General features: G+C 38.6%; 1 protein-coding gene across 2 annotated transcripts in view; it reads left to right on the top strand.

Moving 5' to 3' along the window:
• Nucleotides 1-5,305, top strand: part of bahd1 (bromo adjacent homology domain containing 1) — a 28,916-nt gene extending 23,611 nt beyond the window's left edge. For both annotated transcript variants that reach the window (XM_017417340.3, XM_037977825.1), the window contains exon 7: nucleotides 141-5,305. In XM_017417340.3, coding sequence (XP_017272829.1) covers nucleotides 141-333 — 193 coding nt within the window. In that variant the 3' untranslated portion in view covers nucleotides 334-5,305. The remainder of the gene's footprint in view (nucleotides 1-140) is intronic.
• The last annotated feature ends 15,204 nt before the right edge of the window (nucleotides 5,306-20,509 follow it).

Here is a 20,509-nt window from a genome sequence, read left to right as displayed (position 1 = left end):
AAAGAAAAACAAAAAAAAGTAGCTGAGTCGACGTGTTTTTTCTGGTTTTCACAACATTTTTAAGCCACATAAAATAACGTGAGCATTTCTCCGAATATTCTCCACGATAATCGAGGCGGATACGTTTGTGCTGTGCCCAGATTTTGTGCCTTGGTAAAACGCCGAAGGGAGGGCGTCCGCGACTGCGCCGCCTCCCTCGTGGTGCCACCCGCTGTTGGCAATGCCATGCCCACCCACCACTGTGTGCCCGACGACGTCGACCCGGAGATGGTGTTTTTCTGTCGACACGTCTACGACTTCCGCTACGGACGCCTCCTCAAGAACCTGCAGTAGGACGAGACGAGATGTGACGCATCGTGCTGTAGGGCGCTAGATCACGTAACCTTCGTGTCATCCTCCATCAATTTTAATTAGCTACTTGCTGCCTAGTACGAAGGATTGAGGACTTATTTTGCTTTAAGATCTTGTTCTTGTTTAAACGCCTCACATTTATTAAGTACTGGTTGAACATAATGTGTAGGAGTTCTAGGATGGTGTAACTGGCCTGTATCGTACAGTACACGGCTCTGGTGATGTAGCAGCTGCGTGAAGAACCTGGATTGTACTCTGCTGTAGAAAAACGCTACTGTAGCTCTTAGAAATGTGACATTTATTAGATCTGCAGTCGATGTTACATTGAGTGTTGTTCCTGTCTGCCTGACGAATCTCAGACACGTGAAGTGTTTCAGTGACGCGCTATAGTTTATGAAATCCGAAGCTTATCGTGGGTTTTGTGAAGAGAAGAGAGAAAAAGACAGGGTTTTTTTTTGTTTGTTTTTTTCAGTTTATTCACGTCTCATTTTTTGGTCTCCTGTGATTTGAATTTGCTAAAAGTGTCCATTCGGTGGTAGGGTTTTCTGTGAGACGCTGCTCACAGGTTTGACCTGGCGGTTCAACGGGAGTGCATGTTGGTGTTTTTAGGGAGTAGTTTGAAAAATTTGCATTGAGCTTTTTGCAAAGTTAAAGCCCGTTCACTTGGGTAAAAATTGCCAACAGACAGCTTGCGGGTTTAGCACCAAGCTAACTTGCTGCTGACCTGATAAATATATTCAGATAAGATAGAAACCTTCTGGAAACAATGAAAGGGACATTTTAAAAATAACTGAAAAAGGCGAAAACATTACACCCCGTCCTACACAGAATCCTTCTTTTAATCTGGTATAAGAAAATACTACGCTGTTAAACTCTATCAATGTTTTCCTCCAGTCTGCCTCCAGTTCAGTATATTTCTTTGGAGTGATCTGATTTCTGCTAACGTATTTGATCGATGAACTAAACTAACCGATCTAACTAAAATTAACGTAATTCTGCGTTGATACAAACAGGTCTGTTTTGCCAGATTGGTTCAAATCACGGTAGAAATGGTTCAGCGTGCATATTTATTCCTTTAACACCCTGAAGACTGTTTAATCATCACCACTGGCTCACATCAGCTCATCATTCTCCTGCAGTGCTGAATGAACTAGTTTGTGTTTTAGATGAGCCATTTACGTCCTGAGCCTTTGGTCGGCATGGCGGAGTGGTTGAAAGTGTTTTGAAACTCACGTTTTAGTTCCGTCTTACTCTTTCTTTACTAACAGGAAACCAACCAATCAGTTCATGAAACCATGTTTGTGTGGATGCGGCCTAACCTTCGGCTTTAAAGCGTAAAAGTGTGTTTCCCAAATAAGAAACTGCGTACATGTCCGCAAGGAACGTCTTCGATTGCAAAGTTTGATCGAATCCAGCTTTATTGATCTCTTTATCGCTTTTCATTCCGAGCAAATGATGACGTATGGAGGGTTTTGGCAAAACCTAATGAGTTTTCAGAGATTTGCGGCTCTGAAATGATTCTCCCTGATCGTCTTTACACCAACATGCACTCTACAAAGAAAGCACAGCTGATTTTGTTTTAGTTTCACAGAGTCAAACGAGCCACACGTGGAAGGGGTTCCTCATTAGGCCGTTTCGGATGAATATTTAGGCCGTTAGCCAGAAGTGTGGTTTGACTCTGTGTTCATGAATTTGTAAATTTTTTCCTTTTAGTTTCTGGTTTAGTGTCAGATGGTTTCCGGCAGATGGTTATCAGTTAGCCACTTAGACTTGTTTCTTCACTGACGCGCCGGTGAATAATGTATTCGGTGTAGCATTTAGATCTGTGACGATGACTTATTCCTATTTTTGAGAAATTATATGTATTTATTTCTGTACCGCGAAAATATAATTTATTTTCAAGAGATGATTTTAAAGAATAGCGTTTTTAGACGAGTGGCTTCCATTCCTGAATAGACAAAAAGGTTGACATTTTTTTTCTCTCCTCCTTAGCTGCACTAAAAGAATTACTCACTTGCAGTTTATTTTTCTCTGTTTAAATTACTTAACCAAGCCTGAGTTTTGTGTTGGAGCGCTAAAAGTGAGCATATCTGAGGATTATTACGATTTGAAGGACGTGTGTGAACATTATTTGCTTGACCTGCAGGACCAAATGTACCTTGGTTTCTCGCTGCTTCTCATCGCTCTCCTTTCACTTTGCAGATTTAAAAAAAAAAAAAAAAAAAAAAAGCTCTGCCTGTCCACCTTTGAAACACAGAATGCTTTGCTGATTTAAACCTTCCCGTTAGTCTGTGCCCTTGTTCTTGCTGCCTTATTTCCAGCCTTTCGTTTAGGAAAGGGTACCGACTTTCACCTAAAGCTTGTGAGTGTGCTGATCCCGATTCCAAGATGCTTCAAACGCATTTCAGTCTTCTGTGTGATCTTAGGAAATAGGGTTATTTTGACAAGTCCGGTGCAAAATTTTATTACCTTTTTATATTAGAAGCACTCGGAGAGCGCAAACCTCCGCCTAACCCATTATCTTTGCAATCTCATAATGGGACTGATCAATGATGACATCACATGATGATGATGTCATCACTGTATGTTGAGGCAAACCTCCGCCTAAGCCATAGGGTCATTAAAAACAACTGTAGAACCCGGGTCGTAATCCAGATCACCACCAAATTTTGATCATGTGTTCTTTGTGACGACCTCAGCATTGCCTGAAAATTTCCTCAAAATCCATTCAGGAATTTTTGAGTAATCTTGTGCTCAGACAAAGAAAACAAATGCTACAGAAAACGTTTACCTGCTTAGCAGAGGTCAATAATTAAACCATCCAACAAATGCAAAAATTGGATTTCTGTTCAAAGAGAAGTTTGACATTTATTAGAAACAGATTTCTTCTTTTGTTTTTTGCAAAATAAATCATCTTCCGGTTAGCCGAGCATGAAGACTGAAGCAGGAGTCTTGCTACAAACATTTCCAAAACACACCATTTAAGACTTGTTTGGTTTGTTTATTCAGAAAAGTTAGGACTTTTCATTCTGTTTTTTTGTAGTTTTCTCCTTTTTTACACGCTTTGACTATTTTAATGTTATCTTCTACACAAAAAAACTAAAAAAAAAAGAAACTGTTATTTCTAAAATGTTATCAATTTCACCTAATTTTAGTTGTATTCCTCTTGAACTGTATTTGCTAATATTACTCTTGGCTTGCAAGATTTTACAACAGATTAGCTGATAAGAGAAGAGGTGGAACATAATAAAGCAGTAAATTAATTCTGTTTTCTGTTATAGACCACAAAGAGGTTGATAATGTCAAAGAATATGCAATCACATGTTTTGGGGACATATTTGAACATTTTGAATCATACAACAGCTTGTTAAACTCTTGATTATTTTTTATTTACTTTGAACCCCTTTGGAGAACATTATAATGATCAGCAGAAACGACAATAAAACTGACTCTTAAACTACAGCATAAAGTTATAATAAAGTCCAAAAAGGCTGAAATAAATGTATGTAAAGGCCTGCCTTTCTCACCTATTATCTTTTTTATTTGTGATAATGTGAAAGTTATTAACCAAAAAGTTATTTCCACCAACATTATTTATGAATTTCTGCATTTTCAGCTCACAGTTTAGTTTGTCATTTTAAAAAAAACAGACCTAAATAGAATTATAGCTCACTTTAAAAACACGCAGTCTTTTAATTGTGTTAAATCAAAATGAAGAGCCTCGTTACTCATTGGGCTTTTAGCGTCCTTGTGTTGTCTCATATGTGACGACAGCTTCGGTTATAATTACTAAAACTAATTATTTGTGATGATTATTTAAGCAATGGAGCAAATTTGACAGTTTGATCCCCTTCTGTTGACTGCAGCATGACTTACTGCACATTATTATGGAGAAAGTTTGGTTAAATTATTTTCCAAGGAGTGGAAATTATTATATATACATATTTTTAAAATTCTGTTCGTCCCCCACATATTAAACTCCTCTCGCTGTTTTATCACGTCCTTTCCAGAGAGGCGTGCAGATTTAGAACCGTTGGTGCACAAATAACGTTTAGGGGTCATTACAGTTAGTTATGAACTGGCAGGGTTACAGAAATATGCAGGTGTCGTAGTAGTTATAGTAATAATATTCACTAAATGTCATGTGATGACCACAGCCACCGTTTTGCCCGAAGGAGAAAACTACAAATTCACCCACATGCTCCTTGTTTTTGCTTTAATGCACTTTTTGAACACAGGACGTTCGTTTCATGCGTTAATTCAGAAAATACAGGTTCACTAACATTTAATATTTAATGTCCAAATAAACATTCCCATGCGGATATGTTCATATTTAGTTAATTGGGCTGAAATGGAAAGAATTTCATCAGTTCACATCAAAACTGTAACTCTTTGTTTTTTTGTTTTTTTTTTAAGTTTCTGGTAAAAGAAGCAAACACGACAAAATGAGTTAAATTGGGCTGATCAGAGCTTGAGACTTGCACATACGAATCATGGCCTTTCGAATCACTCAGCACACGAATTCTCTTTAATCAAAGTATGAGATGCTTCTGTCTTAAATGGTCCTCTGTGCCTGTTTTTAATAACTGTTACTATTCCAAGTGTTTTCCTCAAGGGTAAAATGGATTGTCCGCAGAGTTTTCCAAATGCCTTTTTGTTTTTGTTCGAGGACGCCGGTCTGATCTTGAAATGTTTGCACCGAAAAAAGAGAGAGAGAGAGAGCGATGAAGCAGAAGGTGTTGAATCCAGAAGCGAATTCATTCCCAGATGTATAAAAACATAAACTTCAGTTCTTCTTATGTGATTTTTTTTTTTCTTCCCCCCTTTCTTTCCTGTTCTTTGCATGGAAAATATCTTGAATATTAATCACAGCACAGATTATTTGTATGGTTTCAAATGAACTTATGTAACATAAGAAAAATATTTAATTGTAATAAATAATATATGAGTTTGAGCATTCCTTTCTGTGTGATTTACAATTGTAGTGATAAATTCTGCCCACATGGTGTCTCAGTGGGACTATTTTACACCTGCTGAGTTGAACAAGCAGTGATCTTTGAAGTATTTAGTTAAAGAATAATCAGAATTAACTTTATGTACTGTGATGAGAAAAACGGGGAGGGAACTGTGAAAACAATTAGACAGAATGGTCACTGTGAATATTCAAATGCAACTAGATCAATTCCATATTTTTTAAAACATTTTATACAAACTGATTCGTTTGATAAGACTGCTGATAAAATAATGATTTTGAATATTATAAGACGCTTGAGGGGTGGGCAGCAGGCAGAGGAGCATTAAAACGTTCAGTCAGTAAGCACAGTCCACGTTTACACCCTATCAAGAAAAAGAAAAACACAAAACTGAGGATTTGTGGTTTGCTGATAGAGGATAAATGAAATGAAATAGGACTTGATAGCATTTTGGTTAGCCCTACTGTGGCATTTTCTCTTATTCCACCACAGACATTATAGAACAAAGGATGCTGGATTTACACCTTTTGAAGAAGGGAAAAGATGTTGATTTAGTTATAGCTCATCCATTGTTTGGAATTAAAGGGACGTGTGTGTTCCTGCTCAGATTTATGTTGGAGTTAATGAACTGCCAGATGGGTTTCGGAAAAAGGGGCGACAAAAAGATATATTGTAAATGAGGTGCTGAAATTAAAGGTTAAGTCTGACTGGAAATCAAGAGGCGGGATTAACGGGGCAAAGGAAAAAGGAAGACGTTCAAAGAATACCCAGTTTGAGCAGATAATCATCTGTTTAGATGCAGCTTCAGTCCTCAACCAAAACCACAGGTCAAAAAGCCAGCCAGGCGTGAGGCTCCTCTGTTGCTCTCTCACCTGGTGCAATCAGGAAAGTTAATAAAATTCCAATAAAATTGGTATTTTCTTATGTGGGGAGGGGAAACGAACAAGCAGATACACCGGCAAAACAAGCACAGAGCAGGGACAGGATGGAGGTAGTAAATTAGAGATAAAATCAGTAATAATAAATAAAATGTAACAAAAAGGAATGGCAGTACTTGTGGGATGCAGATACAAAGGGAGAACACCTGCAGAGTCCAAAACAAAGTTGTAGAGCGTAAACTTAAAGGAAGGAAGAAGTTTTTTTTTTTAAAGACAGGAATATTTCTGTGGGTACAGCAAATATTGGGGTCAAAGGGAAGAAAGCAGCAGACCGGGAAGCAACAATAAGGTGACAACCGGTCAAGTTCACTTCACAGTATCCACCATCAAATCAGAAACAAAAGCATAATTAAACAAAAAACAAAGCAGTCAAAAGAAGGAGAGTGGAAGAAATGAGAGTTGGGAGGAGGAACAAAGGAGAAGAGATTAAAACAAGATAAAGATTTGGACACACCAGACTTAAAAATAACCTTTTCAGAATACAACAGCATAATACAGGAAAATGTGAGTGTTGTGGAGAAGATGAAACAATACATGTCCGTTTAATCTGTCTGAAACAAGAGCGAGAGAGAAGATAAATTAAGAAAGATCAAATAAACATTTAAAGTAATATACTACAGAAGGATTCAAGAAGTAATTTGATTAATAGAACATGATCCTGGGCAGCACATACACGAGATAATGCAGACAAATGGACAGTTTGATCCATACTCCAGACCAGTTGGTGGCAGTAAAGCACCATTTTAGGTTTATAGCCAGCCACCAATAAAAATCAAGAAGAAAAGCAGAGATTAGGGTGTAGTAGCAAGAAAAGTAATAACATTAACTAGCTCCATTTAAAATTTAAAAAGAAGAAAATCTAGCAGAGATGTGGTTACGGGAGGAGTACTGGGGCGTTTTGAAAAGACAGCTGCAGATTACGAACAAGAACTGTCGTTTAAAAGAAAATGGGCGTCTGTGTGCATCGCTAAATGTTGCTTCCAACTCGCTTATTTTCAATGTTTAAATGGTAAGAGTTTAGTTAACTTAGAAATTTGCAACTTAGCAGTGTCCCAACAACAAAATGTTAGTTGAAATATAGTGGAAATTAGTAAACAACTGCCGTTATTCGAGATTTCCGGATATTCCGAGAGTAGGTGACCACGTCGGTGCCCGATGAAGATACAACAGAACAATTAAAACAACTTCTAAACGTTCTTGTTGTTTTGTGTATCACACGTATTGTTAGTAGTCGCATCTGATATATGTTTTAAATATGTTTTCCTATCAATAATAAAACGTAGTGTAAAAATGTCTCACGTCGCTTCGTCAAAATAAACATTTGCGGTCAGGCGCGTCGTAGCCGCCCGTTTGAGCCTCTTTCAAAATAAAAGTGGATTTCAACACCTCGATTTAAAAGATAATCTACAGGAATAAAAACGAAGTAATAGATTATGATGACCTTAGTATTATATTTCATTTGAAAGCTACATATATATAAAAAATTTTCTTGGTATCTTTACCCTGTATTTTGATTAACATTAAATGACAAGCCCTTGTTTTTAATTATTTCACTTCAGATGAAAACCACCATTTCAAATTGTTATGTACATAGTACTTAATCAATTTGGTATTGAACTGGAAATGTAAAACCATATCAAAATATCATAAATAATATAATCTTGCTGAAATTTAGCCCATGTTTCTGTAGTTTTCCTTTCTCCTCAAAGACTACACCACCATTAACGATTCAATTTAGCCATAAAATACATCACAATATCCAAAGGAAGTTTGTTATGCAATATTTAAAGCCATATAGCAAATAAATAATAATTGATAGATAGATATCAGCCAAATACAGTTTCCTGTATGTTGAATAAAACCGACATATTGCCTGCAGACACAGCAGAAATGTTGAAATAATTCTTTCAAAAAGGACTGATTTCACAATATTTATTCTGTGCTGCCCTCTTGTGGCCAAAAGTCGCACTGCTGCTGACTTTTACAGTGATTGAGAAGAATTACCCAATGATGCTACAATTTGAACACCTTTTTTTAAGAAATAAATCAGAAACAAATGTACATTTTTGTCTGGAATAAAATGTTTAGTTCTGGTGCTTACTGCACTGCACTTTTACTGCACGTCTTCAGCCCAGTTAGTCAATAAAATAAAACAAACAAACAAAAACAACTTCACAGCAGCAGAGGTCACATGATTATCAGGTTGACTGTATTCTCTTTAAAACCAAATATCTTTGACGCTGTCACAGAATAATTAGCAGAATAATTTGTGCAGACTTGATTAGAAACACAATGGTTGCGTTGTTTATTATACACGTGACACGAGGGCTACAATTAAACACAAACTGATCGCTGATTTAGTCAGATTTCAACAACTCCACCTTCAGAACATGGGTAAAAGGGATTAACAGTGAAACTTTGTGTAAGAATAAAAAACAACTACAAACTCCTGAGGTTTTACTGCCGCTGTCTGTAGGTGTGCTGGTGTTGTGTAGATCTAATCTCACACACACAAAGTGAAACTACACACGAACAAACAAACAAAAACCTGAGGTGACGGTTAGGCCTAATCCAGCTTGTCAACTGCTGTGATTTCTCCGCTCCACCCTGGGATGGACTGAGGACGGAGGTGCTGCTGGTTCAACCAGTTAACCAGTTAAGAAAACACATAAAGGCGGCTGGAGCAGCACTTTCACACTTCTCCACCGACTCCATCATCCACGCTCAGAAAAGCCTCGCGGTGTGAACCCCTGCAGAGGGTTAGAGCCCAGCAGGCTTGTTGATCTGCAGCTTGATGCAGTTTAATCAAAAATAGCTTACTGTAGCAAGTGAACAAACACTAAAGTTCACTTTTATATAGTAAGTTGTATCACCTAATTTCATTAGTTTGGCGTGAAAATAGTCCTTGAACATTTATTGAGATGTTTGGGAAGTTGTATGATGTATTTCCTTAGTAAAAGGTAGGAAAAGATGGTTCTGTGATGCATTAACTTGAAGCTTTTTGTTATTTCAGCAATGTTCCGGCTTATCAGCTTGTGTTTTCTAAAAGCTCTGGATCAATCTGGTTGTATTTTGATTTTGAAGTTATGAAGTCATCGTTAAAGTGCCACTAATTTAACTTTTTTCTTTTGCCCCGTGTCTAGGAAAACCTCATCAGTGTCGTTGTTGGGCCTGAGGTCCCTCAGGGCTCATTGCCTTGGCCTCCGTTCAAGTGAAACTCCCTCCCCTGCTCTCTGTCTGGGCATGACTTTCTCCTGGCTGCCTCGTCTTCTGCCTGCAAACCCTTCTCTGGAGCTCACAACGACGCGAGGAAAGCCTCCTGACTCGCTCGCTCCGAGTAAATCACAGTGGGAGCAGCTTCCCCGTAAATTACACTTCTGGCTGATTTTTCCAAACGTGATAAATCAGAGCTCATGTGCCCTTCTCAGTCACTAAAATAAAATAATGGGGAAAAAAATCACAGTAAACACCAAGTAACGGTTGGCTTGTTAACAACAGAAACTGCTGCAGGTACATACATGCCAGCAGAGATCCTGCTGACTGTGTCGCCATAGAGAAATCAAATATGAGATTGTGTTACGGATGTGTCAGGAATTTAAATAAATTATCCATTTCACATGCAAACTCTTCTATTCCCTGGCAAAGTCAGATTGCTCTGATTTCTCACCTGCCACTGAAAGGCGATAATGTTTTTCCCTGTATCTGTGTGTGTGAGTGTGTGTGTGTTTGTGAAATCCCTCCTGAACCATGAAATGGATTCCAACAAAACTCTCAGGAAACAATCCCTGGATGTACGTCTATAGCTGATTAACTTGGCTACAGCTGATTCAAGATGGCTCCTACAGCTAATTACGACTCGAGAACACAGAAATGGCTACAACTCTGTCAGTTTTACAGATATTCAGATAAAGTTTAGCGTGGTAGTAGCTGAGAGTCATTCACAACATGCGCTCTAAGGTTATCAGGCCCAAACCAAACTAAATAAACATGTTTTCTTGAAAATTTTTATTTAAGCGAAGATGCATAAACATTCTGATCAAGATAAAGAGTTGGATTTGTTAATCCAGAAGCTAGAAGCTCGCACAGATTAGATTTCAGCCAGCGCTAATTAAAAATACTTAAAAGAAAAGAAAAGTCGCAGCTCGAGCAGGGAATAGAATTAAATCTGAGTTTTTGTCTGAGCTCGGTCAGGTCTGATGACACTTTGACAAGTGTTGCAACACCTCCGAGCAACCAGAACGACACATTTCCCCCAGATTCAGCACTTCTGCGCACACGTGGGAAGTTTATTTGTCCAAGGAGAGGCTTCTTTGTGTCGGTTTGACAGTTGAGACACCGAACAAAGCTTCAGATCTGTCAAAATAAAAAAAATAAAAAAGAAGCTGAATCAAGATGACCGAGAAGATTTTCCAAGCAGCATTTTGCTTTTGTTTCCTGCTTCCTCCTAAAGACACCTTTCAGGTTTGATGAGGATGGATTCCTCAGCGCTGAGTGGATTGTGAGTGGGTGAGCCCAAAGACGTGCTCCGGGACATGAAGGTGACATGACTTTTTGTGCATGTCACGCTGAGTTAGTTTTAATCATCTCCGGTGAATAAGAACAGCTTCTCTAATGTGGAACATCGTGCCGGAACTGATGCTAAAAACGATATTTGGATCACTAACAAACAGCCAGATTAAGATCCGTGTTTGATGAAACACACAGGACTGATCTTAACTCTCCTTTTGGTTTGACAGCCGTAGTTTGCCTGTAAACATTTGTAAACTACAAGAAAAAAGAAGGCATAAACAGCTTGCTATATTTGATAGATTCTCATATAAGCCAACTATCACATTTAAATTTTGTTAAATGAATGCATGCAGCAGCAATCCAATAAAATACAAAACATCCATTTTTTTTATTTCGGCTAACAAAAGTCAATACTTTTGGAGTTTATTATTTTTATTTACTTGTTCTTGGACTAATCAGTGTCTTTGTTACCCCTTAAATTAAGGCACAAGGAGATATTTAGAATAAAGTGTTTGCTCAAGAGTTCACTCAGAAACTTTACAAAAACCTTAAAGTTTTATCTTGTGCAATGAAGCTGCATGAATGAGGAAGTTCACACAGTTGATGTCAAATCCCCAGATAATTACAAATCAGCTCCATCCTCACCAGATGTAATACCTGAGGGACAGTTCAGAGCTTTTAAAGTGGGATTCTGTGCAAATGAACAACAAACATTTTACCTGTTGTAGATAACTGTTTGAAGGAATCTTAGCAGTTTACGATTTTGGAATCCTCTGCTTTACTTCTGGCTGAAACATGAGGGTATTTTTGGCGGAAGGACCCCAAGCTGCTCCAAAAGCGCTACTGCAAGCTGCTGCTGCTATTAGCACTCGCAAGTAACCACAGATTTCTGCGTAAAGAACCATATAATGCAAAACCGTCGGCATGTGTAAAAGTTTATAACGTTCATGGGCCACTGTGAAATGTTTGAGCTCGAAATAAACTCCAAACTGAGGCAGTTCAAAGAGCTATCCGCAGCAGGTAAGATATTAACAGTTACCAGCTTTTCTACATAAACTGGACTTTCTAATATTTGAAGGACTAATCTTTGCATTGCAGAGTGACGAGCTGTGATTGCCGCTGAGTTACAATGAGCTGAGAGTGAAACCGGACTGGGCAGAATGGGAGGCTCAGCCGGGTGACAAGTTGCAGAGCTTGTTTCGGGCGTCTCTCACGCCTTCCTTCAACAATAACCGCCTTCACTCGCTCAAGGCAACCTAGCGGCGCGATCCATAATTGTCTTCCGTCTCATTAAGCCCTCATGTGATGTGCTTCAGTGCCTTGTTGTCTTTATAAGTCTGAAAGTCCCTGCAAGTCACACGATTGCGATAATTGTGGTTTCGCGGATGTCAGTGGAACAAAAAGAGGTACTCTGCTTGACTGCTCGAGTGGACGTCGCGGAGCAGAGAAAACGAGCCGTTTTGTCTGGAAAAACACCAGCAGGGAGAATAAGGAAAATGTTTGAAAACCACAATCAACATCTATTCTGATCCCAATCTCACAGCAGCAGAAGCTGATTTGCAAGGATTACATCCTGATATCTTCCTTCAGATTAGTGCAGAGCCTGATATACAACAAACTGCTCTGCATCTGGTCAGATCTTGGAGCAAAAGATGAGAGAACGACCCCCAAATGAAACCCATGGAGTCGACTTTTCTCTCTCTGTTCTCTATTAAATTTGAGGACGACGTGTTCACAGCTGCACAGCTTTGTTTATTAAATGTGTGCCTCTGAGTGTTAGTGCGGATGACTAAAACTTCCCATGGTCGTGAGTCTTTAAATAGCATTCTGAGATGTCCGTGATCGCTGGAATGTCAGTCGTTCTGTTTGTCAGCATTCCTCGGGCACTGCTGCCTGTAAAGGCCCCAAACTTCTGGTCGACGGTAAACTTTAAACGCGCTGCTGACAAAACTAGCAACGGAGATGTTTGGAAGAAGGAAACAAAATCTGTTCCTCATCAGTTTGTTGCTCCCAGGCGTTCACAAAAGGCTGCTTGTTTACCCTTAACAGTGAAAAAATACAAGACTGATACCGTTTTTTTTAAATGTATATCTCACATTTTAAAAATTGCAGCAGGTGAGAAATAAGTGACAACATTTAAATAATTATTTATCACATTTCGTGGCTCCAACCTGCTGTGAACTAAGTTCTCATCATAGTCTGGGAGCTTTACAGCCAGTGCATGTATGAGTTAGAGGAGGTAGATGTTTCTTCTGCAGACTTTAGTTCGAGAAACAATCATTGCTGCAGTTAAACACGGTGGAGGCAGCTTCATGATGCGTCCCAGCAGCACATAAATGAAACTTGAAGGAGACTGATCAGCTACAGACCGAAGTGATAGAATAATAACAATAAAAAGGCGGGATGGAGGGTTTCAGGTTGTACTTTCTGTTCAGCTGCACAAACTGAATTCAAATATATTTAGCTAGAATTTGAATATTTGTCCTAAAACATGCTGAGGATTTGGGAGAATATTTTGGGGATGTTCTGTTTCTCCTTTAATCAGTTTATAATAAAGCACAAGCGATTTTTGCTCCTTGAGCTCCTCGCACACTCAAGAGAGATTATTTCTCGATCAGTAACTAAAATATTTCCTTCGTTGCCTTTAAATGTAACGAGTCGTGTCGTAAAACGTGGTTTTAATGGCGCATTTGCCTTCCATTTTGTTTGAACGGCAGAGTTCAGCGACGAACAGAAAGGCCTTGATTCCTCTGTGGTCCTAAAACCAAACTGATCTTCGGATGTGTGAAAAAAAAAACAAAAAGAGAGAAGAAGAAGGAGCATTCAGAGAATCTGATTCTGGCCTGCAGGCTCCCCTGCAGGGTTGTGTCAAAAGTTTTTGGAGAGTAACCGCACAAAACTCACAAAAATGAGCAAACAGAGACTCCATGGGTTAGTAAAAAAGAGTTAAATTACATAAAAATACATGTGTTTCTTTTAATTTTGGCCATACAGCATAAAAAAGATGCAAACCTGACCAAACCTTCTGAGTAAGTTTTATTTTAAAAAATAAAAAGAAGAGAAACAAACAGACCCTGTCTTCAACCATGTAGCCATGCTCATTTAAAGACTTTCTCCTCTCTAACTCCACCTCTTAACCAGATTTTTATAGAAAATCCTCTGGTTGTGTTTTCTGTAATCCTGTAAACAGATTAGCCAAATTAAACCCAAGTAAGAGTTTCAGTTCATCCAACCAGCTAATTCCTTTTAATGATAACAAATGTTTCCTTTTAGTCAAAGCTCTGTGATGTTATCTTGGTTGTAAACTGACTTCTGTGCTTGAAAGACAAAAAGCTCCAAATCTTTCACTTTTTTCCTGTTTTTCTGGCTCATCTTGAGAAGCTGAACCTCCAGACGTCAGGAAGCTGACTCTGATCTGAAGCTGTTCACACCAGACAGTCAAAATCCACTTCTTATTTGTTTAATTAATTAAAACGAATAGTTGTGTGTTTTTCAGCATTCACTCATGGACTCTGATCAGCCTTAACAATATGACCACCCAGCTTGTTCTTTGGCCAAAACTCATCCTGTCATTCGGAAAGATCCAGTATTTGTTGTTCACCTCCAAAACACAAAGCAAGGCCTGCATTTATGACATTTTGTGATGGTGGCAGATCTTTGTGATGATTTCAGAGACCACCAGTCGGATAAAATTAGAAAATCAGTTTCAGTCTTTGTGTCTGCAAGCCTTCGATACAACCCTACAGAGATATTCAGTAAAATCATTGGCTTAAATGTAAAATCTCCCTTTTCTTTAATTAAGCTCCATTGCCAAAAATTTTCTATTGTCCTAGAGTTACTTTGTCTTGATGGAGGTCCTTGATTAAACGCACTAAGAAAGATGAGGCTTTTGTTTCTTGTTTCTTTGTTTTTAGCTGCATGATCAGTTTCAGGGAGTATCTGTGAGTTCTATAGGTTTCAGGTGGAGCTCAGACACAAACAAATGATCTTTTTCACTGTTGCATTCATAGTAGTTTGTGTTGTAACTACATTATTTTACTTTTAGCTAACAGAAGACATACAGATCCAGCCACATCATTTAAGTTTAGATAGTTTTGGAGAAAAAATAAAAAAGGTTTAGCACATCAAACGGCATATTTAAGTGTCAAACCTGATGTGTGATGCAGTTCAGCTTTTAGGTGCCATTTCTGTCATTTCATGTGTTCATTTGGCTCATCTTAATAATTCTCCCTCTCTGTCAGGACCCCAACCACTGGACCTGATGTGATGTGTTTTGTTTTTATTTCCTGCAGAGGGAGCAGCACCCACCAGGGAGTGAATAAAGAGAGGGGGAAGGAAACAGCAAACATGAATCAGACAAATTCAGTCGTGATTGTTTTTTACATCTCTTCGTCAGCAGAAGCCTGCAGGAAGGAGCTACTCGGTCTGATTTAATGCTGCGCCTGTGTGTTGTGTTGAATTGTATAAGTATAAAATAACAAAACAGGAAAATCTCAGAAAACGTGGAAAATCAGGCTGTCAGTGTCATGGTTTCACTTTATAGACACTGAGAACCACAAAATTCATAAACAGCCCAGAATGATACAAACTCTTGTTTTAGTTTGGTTTTCTGAGACACAAAATTCTTCAATTATTATGTTTCTTTGAATCTGAAGATATATGAAGCTACAACAATCATTAAAATCACGCTCTGCAGAACGTCCCTATAGGATCTCAGCCTCATAAACCCTGATTTTAGTCATGTTTTCTTTTAAATATTTCAAGGCTAACATAAAGAATTAAAGTTTTTAAATGCTTATATAAATAATGATAACTTTATATTTGTCATGCTGGCTTTAATTCAAAGATACGTTGGAATTTTTTTTGTTCCTGTTGGGAAAAAAATGACCAAAATTCATTCATTTGGTTGGAAAAAAAGAAACTGGAAAAGTACTGATAGGGCTATATTTGATCATTAAGTTTAAGTTACTTATAGACATTTTAATAATGTAATGTAAAAAAATTCATAAATAACATTTGGCTCTCCCACTTTTAAAGTACAGTGAATGCAACATGGTTTGTAGCTGATGTTGGGAGGAAATGAAGCTCAGGAGGCCGGATTTATTCTACTCTGAGATGGAAACATTACATCATTTTCAGCTGAGTTCACTGAATTAGATATTGATTAACCTATGGAGCCTAAAAACATGAAAAAAATGTGTTTTTTATGAGAGAATTTGCTTCAGCAGTGACTTTAACAGGTGACATTTTGGAGAATATGTCCTCTTTAAAACTCTCAAATATTGCAGTGAAATAAATAAACAAGCAATTAAATGGAATAATTATGTATAAAGCTTCTATATTCTAGTTCAAATCTCTAAAGTTTAATATACAAGAGTGAATGAGCAGTTATATTTACAGCTCAGAGCTAAAACATCAACAGCGTTCTGACATGAAACACACAAACACGCCTTTGAGAACCCCAGAATCTGGAAACTCCAGTGACCTGATCCCCTCTGAGTGTGTGTGTGTGTGTGAGTGTGTGTGCAGGGGAGTTTCAGGAGCTGAGGAGCAGCATGCGGGCCAGCTCTGCCCTCAGTGCTCATGACTGTTTTTACTGTAATCAGTGAGAAACAGCGTGATACCATCTAACCCCAACCTCAGCACAAAAAAAAAAAAAACACACAGACAGTGGAGCTGTTGGAGATCAGACTCTGTATGGACAGAATCCAGAACCAATTAATCCAGCACAAATGTTGAAACATCTGTAACATCTGTCAGCCCACACCTGTTTCAGGGCTCGAGTGCTCCACATGTGTGATGCCAGTTAACATTAGAGGGACCAAGGAGGTGATAATGATCTTAAAACACAGCTCAGGTTTATTGTTCGTGTCGGCTTGTTTAGCCAACAAAAGCAAGCTCCAGCATGAGCTCCTGAACGCAAACGGATGGTCCGGCGTCAATCACACGGGCCTCGGAACAGTTACAGACGCCCTGAGCTCCGACAAGTGCCAACACGCCGAGCGGGGGAGGATTTGCATCTCATTTCCATCCTGGTTTCATACCTGGATCGAGGCGGGAATGGAGCTAACTGCCTTCTAGGATGTGGGAGGTAACGGGGGACGGCGGGGGGATAATTCATAAAGGTGACAAAAAGCATCCTGGAGATTTCATCAAAGAACTGAACTCCATTTCTCCAACCTGAGTCTGTTCACGGATAAATCTATACCTATAACCACTTCATAAGATTCAAATTGTCACTTTAACTACAAGCAAAATATAAAAACAATAAATGGTGAGAGAAGGTCAGAGTGTTTTTTTGGATTACCCCTCTTTTTTTACAAGTACAGAAACTGATCTGGCCGTGGCTGAAGAAATAAATCAACTTCTCATCTTGTTGCGAAAGATGTAAAACTATACATTTACCCAAAAAGAAAAGAAAAATGACAGAAAAGAAGTCAATGAAGAGACCTAAAATGAACACATGTTGAACATACTAAATAACTGCAAAGCATGCTAAAAAGAATATGTGAATATTGGCAACAAACACAAAAAAACAAGAAAACAGAGGAGCAGAGATGCACAGGAGGTCCTTCAGGAACATATAGGCTCTGCAAAGACATGCAAAATAATCAAATCTGACACAAACAAGACAAAAACGGAATAAATCCCAAATAAAACAACTAAAACGGGACAAAATCAGCCAGAGAAAAGTCCATCCAAAGGAGTTTGGTTGCAAAATGATTATAAATTTGGGAACATGTCACCAAATACAGCTTTTTATTTGCTTTATGTTTGTTTCAAATTCTGTTTGGGACATTTAGGACTCCTTTTACACGTCTCTCTGTACTAAGGGACAATTCTGGACCTGTTTAGTTGAAACTGTCCTCCTTCAAATAACAACACCATCATATTTATATTTAAAGACTCTGTAACTTGTGAAAAACATCCATAAATGCGACAGTTGTCTTGTTTTTCTTACCCTCCACTCAAAATCCAACTTCTTCTCCTTTTTTTATCTGGTGGTTTTGGATGTTGCAGCCCATCAGTTCACGGTGAAAACACAATCAAAAAGTGACAAAAGTGTAGTTATAACAAGTTTTATCAGCTGGACGGCTAAGAAAACGATCAGTATTAACATAACAGTAATTCTAAAATGATTATTTTATACCCCAATCTTCATTATGTCAACTAGTATATTGCTTTTTATTTCATTTTGACAAAAATAATAGACTCTTTAGTTCTGTCACGTTGGATCATAGAGGCTTTTTTGTACATGTAACATTTGTAAATGAGGATATAATATGAAATATTATTAGGTTTTCTGTCCAGACATGCTTTTGATTGCGGCTCACGCTCCCAATCCTGACCTCTTGTTCACAAATCCTCACCATTGAGACGTCTGCTTGGTGTCATTTTTACCAATTTAACAAATTTCTTAAGCAAGAAGCTTTATTTGAAGGAATCAAATAATCTTATACTTGCATCCCATTGTTGAGAAGTGCACACAATAAACAATAAATGACATATAAGCTTGGGGATTGTTGGTTTAAAAGCTGCAGGTAATGCAAATCTACATGCAGAAAAGAGAATAAAAGAGAAATGTTGATTTTTTTCATTGACTTTCATTGTTTTGAACAAACGATTATCCCTCAGCTGCTCTGCTGTTTTTGCTCGTCAAAGCGTTTGAGGAACCAGGTGGATCTACCTCAGGTTTGATCCCAAGCTGCCTGTTTTTGTTTGTTTCCCCTCTATGTGCCTCTGTCGAGTCAGCATCTCCACCATCAGCAGCCTGCCACGTAACCTCCCATCCCTCTCTCTCTCTCACACACTCACACACACCCCCACACACACATACATCCTTGTATCCCTCCTTCCCTGTATTATCCCATGTCCTCAGTGCAAACACAAACAAGCTCCAATGGAGGCAGGTGTCCCTCCACCGGGATGAATCAACAGAGAACCAGGATCCAGGAGGAGGAAGAGGAGGAGGAGGAGGAGGTGGTGTCCACATGTGTGTGCTGCAGAGGTGTGTGTGGGGGGGAGGGGCGGGGGCTTTACTGTCGTTTTCTGTCTGTGTGAGGAGAAACTTTGAATAAAGTCTATAGCATCTTTTAAGCCCACTTTGCCTCTGCCTAAGCTGCTTGTTTTCACTCAGAGATCTCTTTTATCTCGTCGGCGTTTACATCTTCAGAACGCTCACCTTATCCTGTTAAGTACAAGTGTGTCAGAGCAAGACGGATGGAGAAGGCAGGAGATTACAGATAAATTGCCTTTAATTTATGTCAGACTTCCAGCGTCAGTCAAACTCTGCCGTTCGTAGCCGTTAAACAGCGCCCACCCTTCGCAGCCCCTGATTTGGTTGCATGCTAATTCATCATTTCATGTCTCACTTGAAATCATTCTGACATTTGTAGGACTAATTTGCCTGCAGATGTGCTGACTGATGGTTATCTGTTCTCCTAAAGAAAAGGGAATAACATTCTGTGTTACGATTTAAACCAGTAAAAGGAGCTACAGGGCGAGGAAAGTGACCCAAAGCCATGAGGTGGAATCCACTCATCCAACTGGTCGTGTTGAAAAAAAGAAGAAAAAAAGGGGATTTTAGATTCACGTCCTCAGAGTTCTATGAATATGTGGACTTATTTACCACATCGGGGCAGACTAGACCAAAGCATCGATGTTTGGACAGCAAAACCAAACACAGCACATCAACACAAACGCCTCAACTGTCAGGCACGGTGGTGGGAGGGTGGCGATCTGGGCTTGTTTTGCCGCTGGGCGCCTTGAGTTTACCAGAGTACTCCAGAGTCAAATGTGGACAAAACTGGGCCATAAAACAGAACAAGGATCCCAAACATGGCAGCAAATCAGAGCGGAAAACAACAACTGAGACTTTCTGCTGCTGGAGGAGGTTCTACAAGATCCTGGATCATGTGATTGACCACCTTTGGCTTTGTTTGTGTTTAATAAATAATGATATAGTTGGTTATATTGTCACTTGAGATTAGACATAAATAACCCAAAAACCTGGTAAACACCAGAACAATTAATTTTAATGTTTTGATACATAAAACCCACAACTGGAAGAGGACAGACTTTCTTTTTCCCTTTATTTAATGTTTTTGAACAACAACAACGTCAACCGGGTTTAAACTCACTTCATATATAGCCGAGAATAAATTGTAAAATGAAACAGCTTCTTTATCTATGAGAAAATGTACATTTTAACTTGTTTTATTTTGCTTTACATCACCAAGAAGAGCTGCAAAGTTTCTTTGTGAGGTCCAGGCAAGAAAGCACTAAAATATTTTAATTTTAAATGTAAAAGGGGATAAAATCACACACATTTTATTAGACAATCACGTTTTTTAGTACAGTTTGTTTTAACTGGAAAGAAAATGTGATGTTTTGAAACAAAGATATACTGGAAAAAAAAGAAATTATGCTGCATCAGATACATCATGTTGTTGGCACTAAAATCTGTCATTAATACAAAACATTTAAAAGCTAAAGGGCTAAAATATTCAGGGATCTTATGAACTTTAATTACCTCATAATGAATAACTGTTTGCAAACAGTTAAAATGTAGTAGACATTTATTCCTCCAATAGCAACCAAAAGAAAAAGAAAGAAAAAAAAAAGAAAATCAATGTTTTCTTTTTTTTTAAGCCCTGCTCTTCAGCTAGTTCCTCTGAAAGCCTCTCAGCTCCAGGTATAGGCCGCCAGCTCAGCCAATCACGGCCGCGCTCGGGGTAA

Source organism: Kryptolebias marmoratus, linkage group LG10 (assembly GCF_001649575.2).
Source record: "Kryptolebias marmoratus isolate JLee-2015 linkage group LG10, ASM164957v2, whole genome shotgun sequence".
NCBI lineage: Eukaryota > Metazoa > Chordata > Actinopteri > Cyprinodontiformes > Rivulidae > Kryptolebias > Kryptolebias marmoratus.
Note: the sequence above shows the minus strand (reverse complement) of the source record. Positions and strands in the feature narration are given on the sequence as shown.